Raw genomic sequence first — 18,293 nt, forward strand, 5'->3', positions numbered from 1 at the left:
TATATATATATGCAGGTACGCCATGGCTTTCTCTCACTTTGCTTGTTTCGCATGACCGGTAAACCGCCATTAGGCGTAACATCCAAGTTTTGTACATGTGAATACAAGCTGCGTAAGACCGGACTGTAAGGTTGAAACCACTCAACCTGAGAAGGATCCCTACTATTTCCGATAAGTGTGGTGGGTTCTTTTACGTGCGTGGGGTGTGACTGTCCCCAAACATGGGACCTCCATTCAACGTCCTATCCCAGGGACGTCCCTAACCGAAGCTAGGAACTCATTTACACCTGAGTGAAGTGAGCAAAGCTGTGTTACGGCCTTTTCGAAAGGCACAAGATCGGTGCAGTACGTTCTTTGCAGTACGTACCTCCATCTTTGGACCCTGTTGACTCGGCCGTGGCATTCCTGACGGCTGGGACTGGCTCGTGCATCTCAGCAGGTTCTTTCCCACCTGCGGATCGAGGCTCGGCATCAGCGTTCAGGCCATTGACCCAACACTTCCCTGTAACAAACAGGTTGTTAGTTTTATCGGAAATATATGTGAATAGTCTCGAAAGATTGAAACCCGAAATTTTTTTTCTGTTTTGTACAATCGTTGAAGAGGTTCATCAGTCACGTAGAATTAACAGTTAGTAGAAATTCTTCAATCAGTGACTGTATTTTTGTAAGGTAGATTACATACCTCCAAATTTTCGGCGTCGACTGTACACCTTGATCACGGAGTGACCCAGTCTCGCGAGAACACGAGACTAGGTCGAGACTAAAAGGACGGTAAATCCGCACTTAGCCAACATGAACTCAAAGCGGGACATAGGGTCACAAATGGCCCTATCTTGGACATCGTTAAGGTCATAGACCAGGAATCCCGGAAGTCACATAGAAAGATTAAGGAAGCGGTCCACATCCAGTTGGAACGTGCCGGGATGAATCGTAATGAAGGTTGGAGCTGCCCAAGTCCTACCTACCCCTACTCCGCAAGGAGGCGGGGGAGGTCAGAAGATCCACACAAGTCTCGACCTAGTCTCGTGTTTTCGAGACTAGGTCACTCCGTGATCAAGGTGTACAGTCGACACCGAAAATTTGGAGGTACGTAATCTACCTCACCAATACCAAGTATTGGTGTCATTACAGATGTCAGGCGACATAAAGCAACAGCATCAACAACACTAATTAAGACTATTTCCTGAGAGGGGTGAAGGAGGCTACATACATCAGGGCCCATCACCGCGACGGGGGCCGACATCGTCTACCAGATACTTTTGACCCAGTGTTGACGTCACACTTCAAAGACGCCACGTGACAAGCCTCATTGGGTCAGTCTACTGAGGAAGACGAGAGTGACTGGTAGAAAGCTCTAGGCGAGAAACTTTTTTGTACTGGATCTAAAGTTTTAACTTTAAACAGTTTAGGGTTTCGGAGCTTCGTTCCGTTTATAAGTTACCTTTTTCAGCAAATCGACGCTCAAACGTCTCTTTCCAGGACTGCAGTTCAAATGTCTCTTTTGTAATCATAACTGTGGAAAAACATACACATGTATCATAACAATGAATTTAGATGTCGGTTAGCTTGAGGAGTGAATTCCCTCTACTGTATATTTTCCTTTCCTTTTTTTGTTCTACCCTCTTCTTAATCCCTGTTTTCTATGTTCGTTCCTTACATCATTTTGGCCGTTTGAAACATCTTGAGCGACTATATTTGCCATTGGTATCTGTTACTTCTTCCTTGCAAAGATGGTTGTCTATTGGCTTGCTAACATGTATGGATGTATATGTATATTTACTAGCTTACAATGAATGAATGAATGAATGAATGAATGAATGAATGAATGAATGAATGAATGAATGAATGAATGAATGAATGAATGAATGAATGAATGAATGAATGAATGAATGAATGAATGAATGAAACTTTATTTTCGTGTCGTGCGCTGTACTAGTTTATATGTTTGTATGTCTACTGACTCACTAACATGGATGTCTATTGGCTCGCTAACATGGATGTCTCTATGTTTGTTAACTATTGACTTACATGCGATGTAAATCAGTAAAGCAGTGATGTTGACCATGTACACCAGCCGCCCGGTTCGAGCACAGCCTTTCCCCTTCTTGGTCTTCTTGGTGATGTTTTCAGCCTTTGAGTCTGCTCCTGACGGACAAAATACAATAAAAAAAATATAACGGATCCATCCATTGTTTAGAGTTAAACACAACAGTCCAACACAAAAGGTTCTCTCACCTAGAGCTTTCGACCAGTCACTCTGGTCTTCCTCAGTAGACTGACCCAGTGAAGCTTGTCACGTGGCCTCTTTGAAGTGTGACGTCAACACTGGGTCAAAGGTATTTGGTAGACGATGACTCAGTGTTGACTTCAGACTTCAGAGAAACCACGTGACAAGCCTCTCTGAGGAAGACCAGACTGACTGGCCGAAAGATCTAGGTGAGAGAACTTTTGTGTTGGATCTAAAGTTTTAACTCTATTCATGTGTAACTATACCAACACAGATGAATTTTTATGATAGGATCCATCCATTGTTGGGATGTGTTTTGATACAGCAAATGCTAACTCACTAAACTTTGTTGCCAACCAAAGTTAACTATACATTCTCTTCCAAGTCAAATTACCTACGACTTCGAACATGGTGGTCTCCAGCCTGGCTTGTCACATTTTTGGTAGGATTCTGTCACGACCAATGACCTGTGAACTATGTGGGGACTTCTTATCCCTGAGTCTAGAGAGGCTTCCTTGCCTAGACTGGTCGTATTAGCTCCCCAAGACAATCGAAATATCTTCAGCAATACTACTATCATTTTTGTAGGGAAGACAACAAGATTTCTACCTTTGGTTTGTCCATACATGGGGTTGGCAGGCAGGCCTAATTTGTTCACTTGCTCCTTCCAGTCCTCCTTTGGTTTTTCTGTTGGCGTGGAAACATCATGGTATCAGCGAGAAAAATTACTTTCGGTCATGGCTAATTTTGATTGCGACAAAGAGAATTTAATTACATCAAATAAATGACAAAAAGTTCGTTACAACATGACATATTGCATTATTTAGACATTGCTATAATTTTAGACTACCTTTTTATTGCGTAGATTTTAGTTATGTTATACTCGGTTTCAATGTTGTTTCATGTTTGTGATTTGCAATTAGCCTCCGAGCATGAATTTGCAATAAATTTATCTTGTGTCTTTTCTATGCTTTGGAGAGATAACTTGCTCATCGAGAGCAAAATCTTGGATACTGGAATGTTTGACGTCCCCTTACCTTTCCTGCTGGCATACATGGGGTTAGGGCAGAGTCCGGCGGCTTCGACTTTAGCCTTCCAGTCTGCTGACGGGTCATCCTTACGGCAGGCATCTACGTGGGACATGTCAAGATATGGGCATACCAGCTGAGCATCTTCGATCATACATGTATCAACCTTGTCCTAATATAAAATCTCCCTTAGTTCAAGTTCATATCACAATTTCCCATATTAGGCAAAGGGCATCATAACTAAGAAACTCCAGCACAAAGTGATAAAAGTTTTAGTGACGCAACAGAGATCACAGAGTGTCCAAAGTTGGAGGCACAGGTGAGATGGTGTCACAATAAATGTGCCCTAATTAAAAGAGGGCCTCAGTAACCAGCCCATATTCCGTGACTCTATTACCTTGAATGGTAGCGTACACGGGGTTGGACAGCTGTTACCTTGAATGGTAGCGTACACGGGGTTGGACAGCTGTTACCTTGAATGGTAGCGTACACGGGGTTGGAGCTGTTACCTTGAATGGTAGCGTACATGGGGTTGGCCAGCTATTACCTTGAATGGTAGCGTACATGGGGTTGGACAGCTATTACCTTGAATGGTAGCGTACATGGGGTTGGACAGCTGTTACCTTGAATGGTAGCGTACATGGGATTGGACAGCTGTTACCTTGAATGGTAGCGTACATGGGGTTGGACAGCTGTTACCTTGAATGGTAGCGTACATGGGGTTGGGCAGCTGTTACCTTGAATGGTAGCGTACATGGGGTTGGGCAGCTGTTACCTTGAATGGTTGCGTACATGGGGTTGGGCAGCTGTTACCTTGGATGGTAGCGTACATGGGATTGGACAGCTGTTACCTTGAATGATAGCGTAGATGGGGTTGGGCAGCTGTTACCTTGAATGATAGCGTACATGGGGTTGGGCAGCTGTTACCTTGAATGATAGCGTACATGGGGTTGGGCAGCTGTTACCTTGAATGGTAGCGTACATGGGGTTGGCCAGCAGTCCCTCGGCTTCCACTTGTTCCCTCCAGTCTCTGGGCTGGTTTTCTACAGCGGAGGCGTCTGCGGGAAACAGACGCCAACCATAAGCAGTGATTACTGGTGGTGACCGTGCAGCAAAATGGTGTAAACCTTCATGGCCAAAAAGCAGTTACTTAAACAACTGGATATGATTTTGATTTTGAAAACGATAAACCTTCATCGTTTTCCACAACCACCAACGGTTTGAGCTGGGTTCTTATTGTCATGGATCAGAATTCAAGGCAGCTAGATGGGATGACTTGTGGTTCTGGCCTAACCAATCTTGCAGCAATATGGCATGGACTGCTACAATATACCACAGGTTTCCGAAGGCTTGCATCATCTGGTGTTTAATCCTATCAGTCTGCTTTAGAACTGATGGGATCACGTCTCATCAATGAGACAATAACGTTACATACAATACATTCCAAAGGATTGGACAAGAACGTAAAAGTTGTAACTGAGTTAAACTTACCGCTGATGCGTTCGTACAGGCAGTTGTGAATCCTGGCGGCGGCATCCGCCAGAACCTCCATATCCACCTGGGGGTTATTAGAACCTGAAATAGTAGAGGAAAAGCATTAATGATGTTACTTTTTCACGAACTGAACTAAATTATAACATTTTATCGCAGTTTAGAATTGATATTTTAAAAAAGATATTGGTATTTCTAATTCTGCTGTGATGAATCGTCTGTTGCTCCTAAGGGCGGTTTTATGGAACCAGTCGAAAATGGGTCATTTTCATGCCCGTATTCAGGCAGGGTGAAGGTTAGGGTTAGGGACGAAGCTCCAAAGGTCGGTTCTACCGGCTGCACAGATACGGAACAAGGCGAACCTGCGCCATTTTCCTGCAGGTAGCCAGGCAGGACCTCTGCTGCATCGGCCAGTTCGTCGGTAGGGGGCGCTTCCCCCAGCCCGGCACCTGTAGTGGGAAGGAAAACGTAAAGCTTTCTGCATCTACTTCTTCTTCATCCAAACCTCAATAAGCTGATTCTCTGAGCTTAGATAACTGCAGCTGAGAACACTTAAAAGTCATCTTAAAGGAGATGGGATGATTTGAATTGTTAATCATCAGCATGTATAAGAGCATGTATCGTCGGTGTGTAGCCTACAATATGTCTTATGGTAACCATGTTAGGATCTTTTACCTATCAAAGACTGACCTGAAGTATTGACAAGTTAGTGAGAGGTCTGTTCAGAGCTAACAGCATGGATATGATATCAGTAAAATAGGTTTGATGATGAAAATAGATATATCTAAATCAAGTCGTGTTGATAACCGTAGATTGACTATGCTTTACCATTTCGCCTGTCATCCATGGAGCTGGGCAGCAGTGCGGAGGCGTCAGCTGAAGGTTGCTGGTCTGTTGGCGGGACGGCCGGTGCGGCATCTGCAGAGAACATACGGTACACTCGTCAAACATGACATCACATACTGCATTATCTGGTCTACAGAGAACACGGTACAATCATCAAACATGACATCACATACTGCATTATCTGGTCTACAGAGAACATACGGTACAATCATCAAACATGACATCACATACTGCATTATCTGGCCTACAGAGAACATACGGTACAATCATCAAACATGACATCACATACTGCATTATCTGGTCTACAGAGAACATACGGTACAATCATCAAACATGACATCACATACTGCACTATCTGGTCTACAGAGAACATACGGTACAATCATCAAACAGGGCTTCATATTACTGCCTTATCTGTTGGGCTCATTAGGGTCAGAGAACTTATTCTCAAAGGTTGTAGACCTAAGCTACTGTTGTGGTCCTAGGCCTGCAACCAACCAATAAAAAACATCATATTCCACTGAACGGTGACAGGGTCGTTAAAATATTTGATGAACAAAAGCTACTTTAATTGCTATCCTCTACTTCAGTAAAATTTAAGTATGAATCCAATGAATAGCTTTGACAGGCCAAAACGGCCCTGGTGACTGTACCTTGTAGCAGGTGGCAGAAAGTTGGACATTTTAGACTAAAAACTTACTTTTGACGCGTTCGTACAGCTGGTTCTGAATCCTGGCGGCGGCGTCAGCGAGAAGTTCCACATCCACGCTGGGCTGAGCGGACCCTGCGGATGTACATGTACATGTTTCATCGGTGTATTGTGATCCATAACCCGGCAATACTTCTCTACCCTGGCTACCAGACCTATTATGATTTGATTTGATTTGATTTATTGAAATTGTAACAGTACAATACACGCGGAACAGAGGTTGCTGTTGCTGGTGTTGTGTCCCGCACATAGAAACAGATACAGGACAGACAATACTGATTTTTTACTTGAGTCTAGTGGGGAAAGTCGTGTTAAGTGCCTTTCTCAGGGGCACAAGATCGGTGGCATGTCAGGACTCGAACCTGGGACCTCTTGATTCCGAGTCGCGCACGCTGTCGTTGCGCCGTACTCCGCAAAGAGGATGTAGGACTCATGAGCTATAATAGGTCTGCTAACCAGGCTAATACTTCTCCGATAAACATGTACATTGTCTTATATGATTGCAATTTCAATATTGAAAACAGGTTATTGAAACTGTAACCTGTCCGACGGCAGGACAGACTGCTATGGGACCGGTGAGGTGAGGTGAGGAACCTGCCCTACCTGTGTCGTGTTTGTGCAGGTACTGCGGTAGGATGACGGAGGCATCAGCCAGGTCATCAGTAGTCTCCCCAAGGTGCTTCCCACCTGTCTGGCCTGTCAGTACAAGTTACAGGTTTATTTTTCTATACAGAGGTGCTTTACGTGTGCTATGTGCTATGTGAGGTATGTACGTGTAGATATGTTGTAGCAAACCAGGCCAATCAACATGAACATGTATGAAATGTGGAGAAGATAGAGGTAAATGTGGGCTGTAGTGAAGCCGGGTTATTTATCGCGGTAGTTTCTTAAACACAAACTCGTCTAACATCAATTATATTGGGCTAATACTTGACAAATATACCAAAACCAATGCCAAATAATCATTGTTTATCATTTTTTCGGCAACAATGCAAACAACACACACTCGGAGTCACCCAAGGCACAACCGTGACAGGTTTCGAGACAGAGACATGTAAGTTCTTGCAAACCAGACCAATCAAGTTGTGTTTCCTGTGTATGCCTGAAAAGCAAATGTCAATGTTGAAAAATACATCAGACTAATCTCATTATTACACTGTGTTGAAAACATCCAGAAGGAGGCAGTACTTATTAGTCTACTGCTCCGGGAAAAAGCGAGACCCTGTCACGAAGGAAATCTATTTATGTATTGCCGTAAACCAGACAAGAGAAATGGTGTTTTCGGCACGTATCAAGTCTTTCCCCGGCCTCTCACGACAGATCAAATGTTGATATACCAGGCAGCTGTTTAGTCTCCAGGCAGACCACACAGCCCACGTGTTCTATGTGGGTGGAGTGGGCAGAGGTGGCAAAAAAAGAAAAAAACAACAAAAAACATGGCAAACTGGTCTGTACCTTGGGCTTATGCTCTCCCGCGGTTAAAAGTGGACTTTCCAGAAATTTTCAGGTTATGTTGACAACTTACTTACTGACGAAAACTTGGAAGTTTTTATTAGAGAAGGTCAATCATTGATGAATCAGCTTTGGTAAATACAGGATTAAAAATTAAACCATTAAAACACTAAACCATCAAAACATTTAACTTTTACTCCTTTTTTCTAAATTATCAACCACTAAGCCCACAACCTATGAGTATACAGCCATTCTGCTCACAACGACAGGTAGGCGTTGTTGTAGACAATCAGGCTGTTCAGGTGTGAAGTTTCACCAAGTTTACTCTCCCACGCATAGTTACTGATTCATGTGTCTGCTGAAAAAAGTACGGCGCCAGACAGACTAATTTGCACGGCGGCGGTTAAAATATCAAACTGTTGTGCACAGCTGGAAGCTTCCATGCATCGGGGACCATTGTACCCCCTCCACACCCCTGAACGCGGGCCAAAGGTTGAACATAGATTTTAATAAAACCCGTTTTGAAAGTTCATCTGTGTTGGTAGTTATATGTTTAAAGTTAAAACTTTTGGTCCAACACAAAAAAATTCTCTCACCTAGAGCTTTCGACCAGTCACTCTGGTCTTCCTCAGTAGCCACGTAACAGGCTTTACTGGGTCAGTCTACTGAGGAAGACCAGAGTGACTGGTCGAAAGCTCTAGGTGAGAGAACTTTTTTTGCGTTGGACCAAAAGTTTTATCTTGAATGTATATCAAACTCATCTTGTTCAAACGGACGGGTCTAACGCCACTTGATAACAGAATGTTATATCACTATAAAAGCCTTACCCGACTCGGTTCCGTGCAGCTTGTCTGTCCGTGCAACCTCAGCAGCAGCATCAGAAGGAGTCCCGTGGTCTGACATGTCGCCTGCAGGAGAGGGGAGGGTGGTTAATTATCCCGATGAATTAGTCTGACGTGTGACCTCAACGTGTATATAGATTTGTAGTCATATCTGTATATTTGTACTGTGTGTGTAATATGTAATGAGCCCTGGAAGATTAGCCCTAACGGCCTAAAGGGTATCGTAATAAACTGAACTGAACTTGCAGTTGTTTCAAGTGCATAGTAACCCTTACGAGTAGATGTGGTTTCGGTGATAGGTTTGGTACAATAATCATCTTAACTGGGTTACAAAATGAGTTGTTATTGCGGTATATTGTTGACATGGACATTATTAATACAGTTATTGCTAAAAAACTTATTCGAGATGTATTACTCACCTTCAAACATTTCTACCTTAAAAGTCTTAAAACCGGCTTACATACCTATAAGGTCACTATACTCATAAAACAGATGTCAGTCATAAACGTACTCTTGACCATTTCAGCCAAGATGTGCCAAAAATTATATGCGCAGAAAATATGGTTCAGGGCAAGTCTGCTCTTACCTGATCCGCCAGATTATACGTGGAAGTAGTGAGAACGCTACGGTTAGCAAAATCCGTACAGAAGTACAGAAAAAGACGGAATTCGTCCCACTTACCCTGCTCTGTTTCCAGGTGCACCGTATCCCCCTGCCCCGGTGTCCCTCGGTCCGGAGTCCCTTGGTTCGGATTCCCTCGGTCCGGATCCCCTCGGTCCGGATCCCCTCGGTCCGGATTCCCTCGGTTTGGAGTCCCTTGCTCCAGTGTATCCGCCACGTCTGTACCGTCTGGTTCCCCCATCTATATCGGCATCACCGGTACCGCCTACCCACACGCTTTAAAAGCTTGCCTACCCAGACTTTGACTCGACACGTAGCACGTTTGGCACACGTGTGGGTTGTTTTCGCCACTTCTCCGAACACATGAATAAATTCCATATTTCTGGGTAATATGACGTAACATTGTTCTGGTCGCACTTTTCACGCCAAAATATTCCCTAAGTTTACATGAAAATACATCAGCTGCTGCCTGTTACCAAACCTCCCTTTCTGATATTTTCTTCTTACCTTCTTGCAGAAATGTTTGATCTGATTTTTTTTCTCGGGTGTAAGCAAATCAGCGTGCGGAGGCGGACTGTTTGTGTAAAATAACTGGCTGTCGCTGCGCCGCATGCCTGCCAAGCTGGTGTTTACCCAAAATGTGGTTATACAGACTATACAGATACAGATATCACTTAAAAGCGAATATTTCTGATGAATGTTTATTTGTCTACTGGTAAAAATCTGTTGCACTTTACATGGTTTGGTGACGATCTGCTTGTAAATTTGCACAGAGCCGTGCGGCAGTTTACATCCTGGTGGGTCATTTTTACAGCAACTGAACCGTCGTAGTTTACATATAATTACATATTCAAGCGTTTAGAACTAAGTTTATTTCTTACATCATAACTGAGTTTCAATGTTTGTTAAAAGCCAAACAATTACAATATCACGGTAACTCTACATGCTTCGTTTCTTCTTTCGTCTCCAAACTGTCCTCCTCCACGAAGTGGTTGTCCTTCGCCATGAGTCCGGACAGCGCCACCAGCTTGTCGAAGTCTCGCGGCCTCGTCTTCATCTCCACGAACTCCGGGTACAGGAAGATCTCGCGAGATGTCCACCCGTAGTTCACGCCGCCATGTTCGCCGTTCAGTCCGACCTTAAAAACACAGGAGACATTTTTTTAGATGTTCCTAGTGGGCCAGGAGGGTCTGAAGAACGAGGCTAACTTCGCTGCGGGGGCGGCGGCGGCACGTTCGTGACGCGGTGGTGTGACGTCACGCCCCTCGTCATCGCGGGAGGGAGGGGGATCGAGTGGCTGCAGATCAGGTTTGTTTGTTTGTTTGTTTGTTTGTTTGTCCCATTAGTGAATATATGCATTTTCTACACTATTCTGCCGGGAGTCGTAAAAACACATATCATTACAAAACTTATTAACACAGACGTATGCATGTGTTTAAAGGTAAAACTTTTGGTCCAACACAAAAAGTTCTCTGATCTAGAGTTTTTAGACCAGTCACTCTGGTCTTCCTCAGTAGACTGACCCAGTGAGGCTTGTCACATGGCTTCTTTGAAGTTAAAAGTCAACACTCGGTCAGAGGTATCTGTAGACGATATCGATGTCTACTGAGGAAGACCAGAGTGACTGGTCGAAAGCTCTACGTAGGTCAGAGAACGTTTTGTGTTGGGTCGAAAGTTTGAACTCTAAACATGTAACTACCAACACAGATGAACTTTCATGATAGTATTTTTTTTAGATTTTAACGTAGTTTTGAGGTGTTCAGATATTTGGAATTGCCGCCATGGGACATCGAAGGGTGTCTCTCATAGCCACCGAGCGTAAAAAGGGCATCCTCATAGCAATATAGCTTTCTCACTACTAGTAGGTAATTGATGGTGATGGTATAAAGTGGTTACGTTTAACAACTTTGTGCTTGCAACTTTGTTTTACTAAAGGACGATCATGCCGGGTATACAAATTATACGGAATATGTAAGAAAGCAGAAATGGATACAGATACAAAAACAGAAACGGAAACAAAAACAAAAACAGGTACAGAAACAGATACAGACGGAGAAACAGAAGCAGACACAGGTACAAATACAGATACAGAAACAGAAACAAAAAAAGAAGCCCAGTCAGCTACTTTGCAGCCACCTCGCACTCCGGCTCCCGGTACCACCAGCCCCCTTTGAAGTCTGCCGCACAGTTACAGTCCGCGCATGCGTCGTTATCCCGGTCAGCCGTGGTGAAGGGCACGTGATCGACCTTGGCGTCCTGCGTCATGGCATCGCCTGCGTTGCCATGGAAACCGCTGAGTGACAGGCGGTAGTCCTTGTCCTCCTGGTCTACACTGAAACTGGAGTAGGAGGCGTGCCTGTGGACACAGCAAGGGTGACGTCAGAAACATACATGATTCATAATTACAGTTACTAGCATCTGACTTTAGCCATTGAATAGGAAATAACAGATATACACCAATCAGCGTAAGTCCTACAACTTTGATGTTGAGATAATTCAATTAGAGGTGTTAAATACCTTGTTAATTTGATTTCTTACTTAGTTATCACAGAAAATATCACATTATACAGTTGCAGCGGGATGTGTATGACCTAAGTTCAACCGCAGAAATGGCGACTATGCATGTTAGGTTAAAAGCAGACACCCCTTATATAAGAAAAAGTGGTGTAAAACGATGTCATATATAACAATAACAACAAAAAGCGGGTATTTTACGTACCACCTAGTGGACGCACTGCGCATGTCTATTCTAAGGACGTTGTCCCTGCCGCTGGTCAGGTGATGCAGAGCCTCGTTCCCGAGCCAGTGCTCCCCGCGCACGTCGCCGAATCCGCGGCTATACTCAGTCCAGTTCTTGTGGAAGAAGCGCAGTGGACCCATCCAGTCCGGGCGTCGCTGGATCACCGTCCAGCCTGAGGGGGAGGGATAGGGAGGGGTTAGGGTGGGATAGGGAGGGATAAGGTGGTAGTCTCGAACTCCAAGCAGGTTTCTTCAGGGGCAGAGGAGTCTATTGCTCCCTGTACGGGGCCTAGCTGGTTACAGAAGGATAATGGACGCCTCTTTTCCCCGAAGGAACCAGCTTAGAGTTTATACAATATAATATGCCATGTACCGAGTCATTTCAAAACTGCACAAATAATACATTTTTACTTTATCCCTGTGTAAAGGGTAGGAAAGACTCGTCATGCGTTATCAGATAGTGCGTAACGCGTCATCAGACAGTGCGTAACGCGTCATCAGACAATGCGTGACGCGTCATCAAACAGTGCATAACACGTCATCAGACCGTGCATAACGCGTCATCAGACAGCGCGTAACGCGTCATCAGACGTTGCGTACCTCCACTCTCGGTGTCCATGTCGCAGAACGCTTCTATGACCGGCCCGCCGTCGGCAATGTCCGGCTGTATTCGGTAAACTCCGCTCTGCCACACCCCCTTTCGGTACAGCTCGGAACAGTCTCGGGCGTTGGCTGTGTACGGTACAGGAAAACGATATCTTTATATATAGAACTATTATTTGAGAATAGCTCCATGCTTCAAACAAGACACCGCCGGCAATTCCAGGAAATAACGAAAAGCTTCGATAAAGAAATAAGCATTTGAAAGTGACATTTCAAAGAGCGTTGATAAAGGATAAAGAACGTGACTAAGTTTTCATAAGTTTTATGATAAATGGGTTTGCATTGAAGTAGCTGGGGAAGTACGTTAATGTTCGCATCTAATCATTCAAGGTTCAGCCAGATACAGCCTGACGTGAAAGAGCAAAATGAGCCGGAAGCAAATATCTGACCGGGCGTGAAGACGGAGAAGTAGACGGCGGAGGCGTTAGGGTTAGGGTTAGGGTTAGGGTTAGGAAAGTAAGTAATTGTCTGACCGGGCGTGAAGGCGGGGAAGTAGACGGTGGAGGCGTCGGCCTGCGTCAGCTGCAGGGGCACGTCATTGCGGACCACGTGATTACTATCCGTGACCTTTCTGACCTCCAGGGTCAGGTTGTCCATCCGGGACCTGCACTCCCCCTGCACCGCCAGACAGCCCCAGGCGATGTTGTCCTGGACCTGCTCAACATGACGTCATAAAGTCAAACAAACAAACAAACAAACAGGTAAACATGGCACATTCGGGACCTGCACCGCCAGACAGCCCGAGGCAATGTTGTCTTGGACCTAAACAACATGACGTCATAAAGTCAAACAAACAAACAAACAGGTAAACATGGCACATCCGGGACCTGCACCGCCAGACAGCCCCAGGCGATGTTATCCTGGACCTGCACAACATGACGTCATAAAGTCAAACAAACAAACAAACAAACAGGTAAACATGGCACATCCGGGACCAGCACAACATGACGTCATAAAGTCAAACAAACAAACAAACAGGTAAACATGGCACACCCGGGACCAGCACAACATGACGTCATTAAGTCAAACAAACAAACAAACAAACAAACAAACAAACAAACAAACAAACAAACAGGTAAACATGGCACATCCGGGACCTGCGCAATATGACGTCAAAAAGTCATACAAACAAACAAACAAACAAACAGGTAAACATGGCACATCCTGGTTTTGCATACCCAGAGTCGTTGAAGCATTTAAGACTTAGACTAAACTTCTACCGACATAATTAGTCTCTGCACTTACCTCACTCATGTTTTTGTTTGTCTCCTCCCTGATTCTGTTCTCCATATCGAACATGACGTCACTGACGTTGTGCGTGACCCGGAAGCACTCTTCCTCCATCCGGGTCACGTTCTCCGCCCATCGAAGCTTCACTTGCTCCAGTTCTTCCTTAAGCCGCAAGGTGTCGTTTCCGGTCTGGCAGGTCTTTTCTTCCAGTCTGAAGGAGGGCAAACATAGTCGGATAAGAACACCCAACAAACAACCAAACAAACAAACAAACAAACAAACAAACAAACAAACTCTCCACTGAACCGCGACGAGGGGCGTCATATCTTCTCCTACCAGATACCTTTGACCCAGTGTTGACGTCCTAGAAAAAAGTTGTCTCACCTAGAGCTTTCGACCAGTCACTTCTGGTCTTCCTCAGTAGACTGACCCAGTGAAGCTTATCACGTGGCTTCTTTGAAGTGTGACGTCAACACTGGGTCAAAGATATCTGGTGTGTTATGCCTAAAGACAGTTTACCAGTTATGCGAAACAAACAAACAAAACTGGTGTGTTATGCCTAAAGGCAGTTTACCGGTTATGCGAAACAAACAAAAAAGCCCAGCTGACCTGGCGTTTGTGTGGCGACGACACTCCATTAGTTACGTACACAGGACTTACTAAAGTTATCATTCACTACATTTTATGTGAAAAACGGACAAGAAACCTACTTTTAAAGGAAACTGATTTGTCTACAAACGAGTGAAGCGAGCTGACCTGGCGTTCGTGTTTTGACACTCCAGTGCGAGTTCCTCCAGCTGCTGTTTCAGCTGCATGTTTTCCGCCCGGACGTCTCCCAGCTCAAGCTCAAGCTCCCACGAGTGGGACTCCAGCGTTTCGATGCGCTCCACGAGCCTGGCCAGGTTTTCGGTGTGGTTGGCTGCGATCCCTTCCAGGGCCGGCCGGAAGTGCGAGAAATGCTCCTGCAAGATTCAACATTCTTTTTTAAATGTTACAATTTTTTTTTTATATTCCAACATGTAATCACAAGACGTGGTGACGGCACACTGAAGTTTTTTTCAACGTATATTAATGCAGCCACCAACACAGAGGACACTACAATACTCATTTTCACCTGAGCGAAGTGAGAAAAGTCGACGTGTAAAATGCCTTTCTCAAGGGCAAACGATCGGTGACATCGGGCAGGATTCGAAACCGGGACCTCTTGGGTCTAAGCCAAACACGCTACACGACCCCACGACGATTCAACATTCAAGCCTTTATTGGATAAGTAACAGTTAGCAACTATATAATAGACAAATGCAAAATAAAACAAACAAACACAAAATCAATCGACTAGTTTTAAAGCTAACAATGAACGTCAAAAGTCATATTGCACAAGTGAGGAATCTCTAGGCTAATAGATTGATAGGTAATGGATAATGTTGTCATAATGTTATCTTTTAATCTTGTAGTATTGGGAAGGGCCAAAGATTTCCAGGTTTCCGGCCCTCCCAGGCTTGTCTTTCATTTGTTACATTTTATTTCATTCGTAAATGCAAAAACAACAAATAAACAAAAATAAACAAAAATCTGCTTGGGAACCCGATTTTTCAAAGTCAATATTCTAGTCATTTATCTACATGAATTGAAACCACATTATCCCAGTGTATATTGACCCCGAAATAGCACAAATATCCAAAATTCTGACAGAAAATGGTTACTGGATTAAATTTTAGGGTACCATCCATAAAATAAAGGACTCAACTTGGGGCTTGTTTCTGCAGTTTTAAATACCCAAAGTACAAAATACTAATTAAAATATGCTAATGTGAAGTAGTATGTGTCAGTATAAAGATTGCCTTATTCAGAATGTATTCAGTTTTGCTACTCTGAAATCGCATTGGGTGCCTCTAAGGTGATCTAAATACTACTTAGTCAAGTCGTACTCACGCTGAAGCCGTTGAGAAACTCCCCATGTATATACCTTTTCATTTGTTCACCTGTAATTAGCTCGATATGGCATTAATGTACAATAAAGCTTAATTACTAATTAATGAAGTTGTACTCACGCTGAAGTCGTTGACAAACTGCTGCCCGTCCCCGTCAGCGGGAAGCTTCAGGTTGAAGGTGTTGTACGTGTTGAACATGTTCGTCAGCGGTTTCTCATCTTCTGCCGTCTCCGCAGAGATGTTCTGCCTCTCAGAGCTGCCGGATTTCGGCAGGTTTGTGTCCCCCCGGAAGACGGCCGGTCCGCCGTACTTACTTGCCTTGACGCCCAGGGTTCCCTCCCCGTGTGCGACCGCCTTGTCGTGTTGCGATTTCTGTCCCTCCTTCACACCACCTTTAATCCACTTGAGGAAGTCTGTCGCTGTGTCCAAACCTCCGTCCGTCTTGTTGGGTCTTAACGGCTCCGGGTCGTCTCTGGCCGGGAAATCCGCGAAGCCGGCAGACAGATCGTCAGTTGTACCCTCCGATTCGGGGTCCCACGAGACCGCCTCATCAGGCGCGGCTTTGGCTGCAGAGTCTTTGTCTGCAGAGTATTGCGCTGCAGAGTCGGGCTCGGCAAAGTTGGACATCTCATACGTCTCCGCGTCTTTCCCAAGAGACGAACTGGCAGAAACTTTGCCACTACCAACGGATAAAAGTTCTTCTTCAGACTCTTTACTCGTCAGGCCTGCCGCATCCGCGCTGTTCTGGTTCTCAGTTACATCTTTGGACATTGGAGCGTCTGTGGAAAACTCGGGACTAGAACTCGTGCCTTGTGGCGCGTCGGGATTAGAACTCGTGCTTTGCGGCGCGTCGGGACTAGAACTAGTGCCCTTTGGTGTGACGGGTGTGCCCGTGGAGTTGGAACCGTCCGGGGTAGTTGGACGCGTTAGTTGCTGGTCGGCAGGAGTTGTGGAAGGCTCGGCGGTTGTGATTGCACGCTGCTCGCCGCGAATGTAGTACTCAGGCGGCGGCAGCTTGCCGTACCGCTCGCCGTCCGCGATGTCGCCCCTCGGGATGTCGCCGCCCCTCCCCAGAACCCCGACCAGAAAGCTCAGGCAGGCCGCCGCAACAAGCAGCCCAGAACTCATATCCACACAGTCGCAGTTTCTTCAGGGAAATGCCCAAAAAGTTACTCAAACAACTGGATATGGTTTTCTAATCGGCCAGATGGTTTCGCGTACCATCCACTACCTTTCGTCGGTGACACTGGAGAGTTGTCAGAAAATTACCTGGATGTCTAACCTCACCGAGTATCTTCACAGAGAGGGCTGAATGTAGAGACGAACTGAGACCCCGCCTGCTGAAGTGGCCCCTCCTCTAACAGCGGAAACCTTTGAACAATGTGTGGTCGATCGGGATTACTGATACGGACTTAGCCTATACCAGGCTTCGGGAGGCGGATGAAAAAGTAGAGATCGGCCGAACAGAGAGAATTAGCATGCCAGGGGAGTTGGTCTGCTGGAGAGAACAGTTTCGGGTGCGGGAAACATAAATCTCTAGCGGACCAACTCACTTGTCACGCCATCTCTCTATTTGACCGATTTCTTGTCTTTTCAGCTGCCTCCCGAAGCCTGGTAGAGGCTAATACAGACTGGCCGATTCTGGTTGGCTGAAATGGATCGCACTTCAGTAGTTATCTTAACCAACAAAGCATGGCTCGACTAACCCCACCTGCTATACTTGTACATGCTTTATTTCATCTCTAATCACAAAGTTTTCTATTTTCATTCGGAGATGAATTTATTAAAACAGTAAATAAACATGTTACGTTTATTTTTAATGAGGAAGATCTTACACGGCTCAGGGCAGCAGGAAACCGGAAGTGGTCCTGCTGTAACCGGAAGTCGTTTCGGGTTTGGGCCCGGCGCTATCACAAACTGTCCCGGATGCACATTTCGGTACTTCCGGTGGCGGCGGGGTTATCCCAGGGCGAGTGGAGACTTGAGCGAGTTGGTCGTAAAGGTCAGGATAAGTACTGATGACCAAATAAGGTTAGATAAACGTCACGGGAGTTGGCGTGCGCAGTGCCTGGTGGGAGATTTGGTTAGCTTGACTCTCTCCGATCAGCTGATACATCTTGGCAGTTCATTGCCCCCCCCCCTCTTTCGCTATTATCTTTGTGACTCTACCGTTTACTGTGTATTCCATTGCGAGCCATTCATTCTCGTTCTACAGAAGCGTTGACTGGAACGCACAGCGGCGTGACATTTTATGGCATGTATCAAATCATAGAGATATTAGAACACTTGTGTAGTGAGACTGTTAAGTTGTTAAAACAGTTTGTAGTAAAATGTACCATTTAGTCTGTAAATGCGCGCTTCCTTTTTATAACTAATCATAATGATTGTAATAAACCATTCATTCATCATTTATTAATTCATTCATCCATTCATCCATCTCAACAATTCGGCTGTCTGCGTTTTTTAAGTGACTTGCAATATAGCGACAACAGCAAGGAGGCGACGTTCAGTGCA

General features: G+C 45.1%; 2 protein-coding genes across 2 annotated transcripts in view; both read right to left on the reverse strand.

The window, feature by feature from the left end:
* LOC109481668 (TATA-binding protein-associated factor 2N-like) overlaps positions 1-9,457 on the reverse strand; it is a 14,502-nt gene extending 5,045 nt beyond the window's left edge. Inside the window, exons 1-11 of the mRNA XM_019784244.1 lie at positions 9,277-9,457; positions 8,581-8,661; positions 6,905-6,997; positions 6,293-6,376; positions 5,575-5,664; positions 5,109-5,195; positions 4,747-4,830; positions 3,265-3,357; positions 2,029-2,145; positions 1,442-1,513; positions 368-502 (exon numbers count right to left, since the gene is read on the reverse strand). Coding sequence (XP_019639803.1) covers positions 368-502; positions 1,442-1,513; positions 2,029-2,145; positions 3,265-3,357; positions 4,747-4,830; positions 5,109-5,195; positions 5,575-5,664; positions 6,293-6,376; positions 6,905-6,997; positions 8,581-8,661; positions 9,277-9,457 — 1,117 coding nt within the window. The remainder of the gene's footprint in view (positions 1-367; positions 503-1,441; positions 1,514-2,028; positions 2,146-3,264; positions 3,358-4,746; positions 4,831-5,108; positions 5,196-5,574; positions 5,665-6,292; positions 6,377-6,904; positions 6,998-8,580; positions 8,662-9,276) is intronic.
* Positions 9,458-9,904: 447 nt separating this feature from the next.
* Positions 9,905-17,145, reverse strand: LOC109481734. Its single transcript, XM_019784325.1, has 8 exons — positions 15,900-17,145; positions 14,605-14,810; positions 13,864-14,059; positions 13,092-13,272; positions 12,556-12,687; positions 11,936-12,128; positions 11,353-11,572; positions 9,905-10,354 (listed from the first exon to the last, which is right to left on the reverse strand). The coding sequence occupies exons 1-8, from the start codon at positions 16,905-16,907 to the stop codon at positions 10,145-10,147; spliced, it is 2,346 nt and encodes a 781-aa protein (XP_019639884.1). The 5' UTR covers positions 16,908-17,145; the 3' UTR covers positions 9,905-10,144.
* Positions 17,146-18,293: the final 1,148 nt, after the last annotated feature.

The sequence above is a fragment of the Branchiostoma belcheri genome, unplaced genomic scaffold (assembly GCF_001625305.1).
Source record: "Branchiostoma belcheri isolate BF01 breed outbred unplaced genomic scaffold, Haploidv18h27 scaffold57, whole genome shotgun sequence".
Classification (NCBI taxonomy): Eukaryota; Metazoa; Chordata; class Leptocardii; order Amphioxiformes; family Branchiostomatidae; genus Branchiostoma; species Branchiostoma belcheri.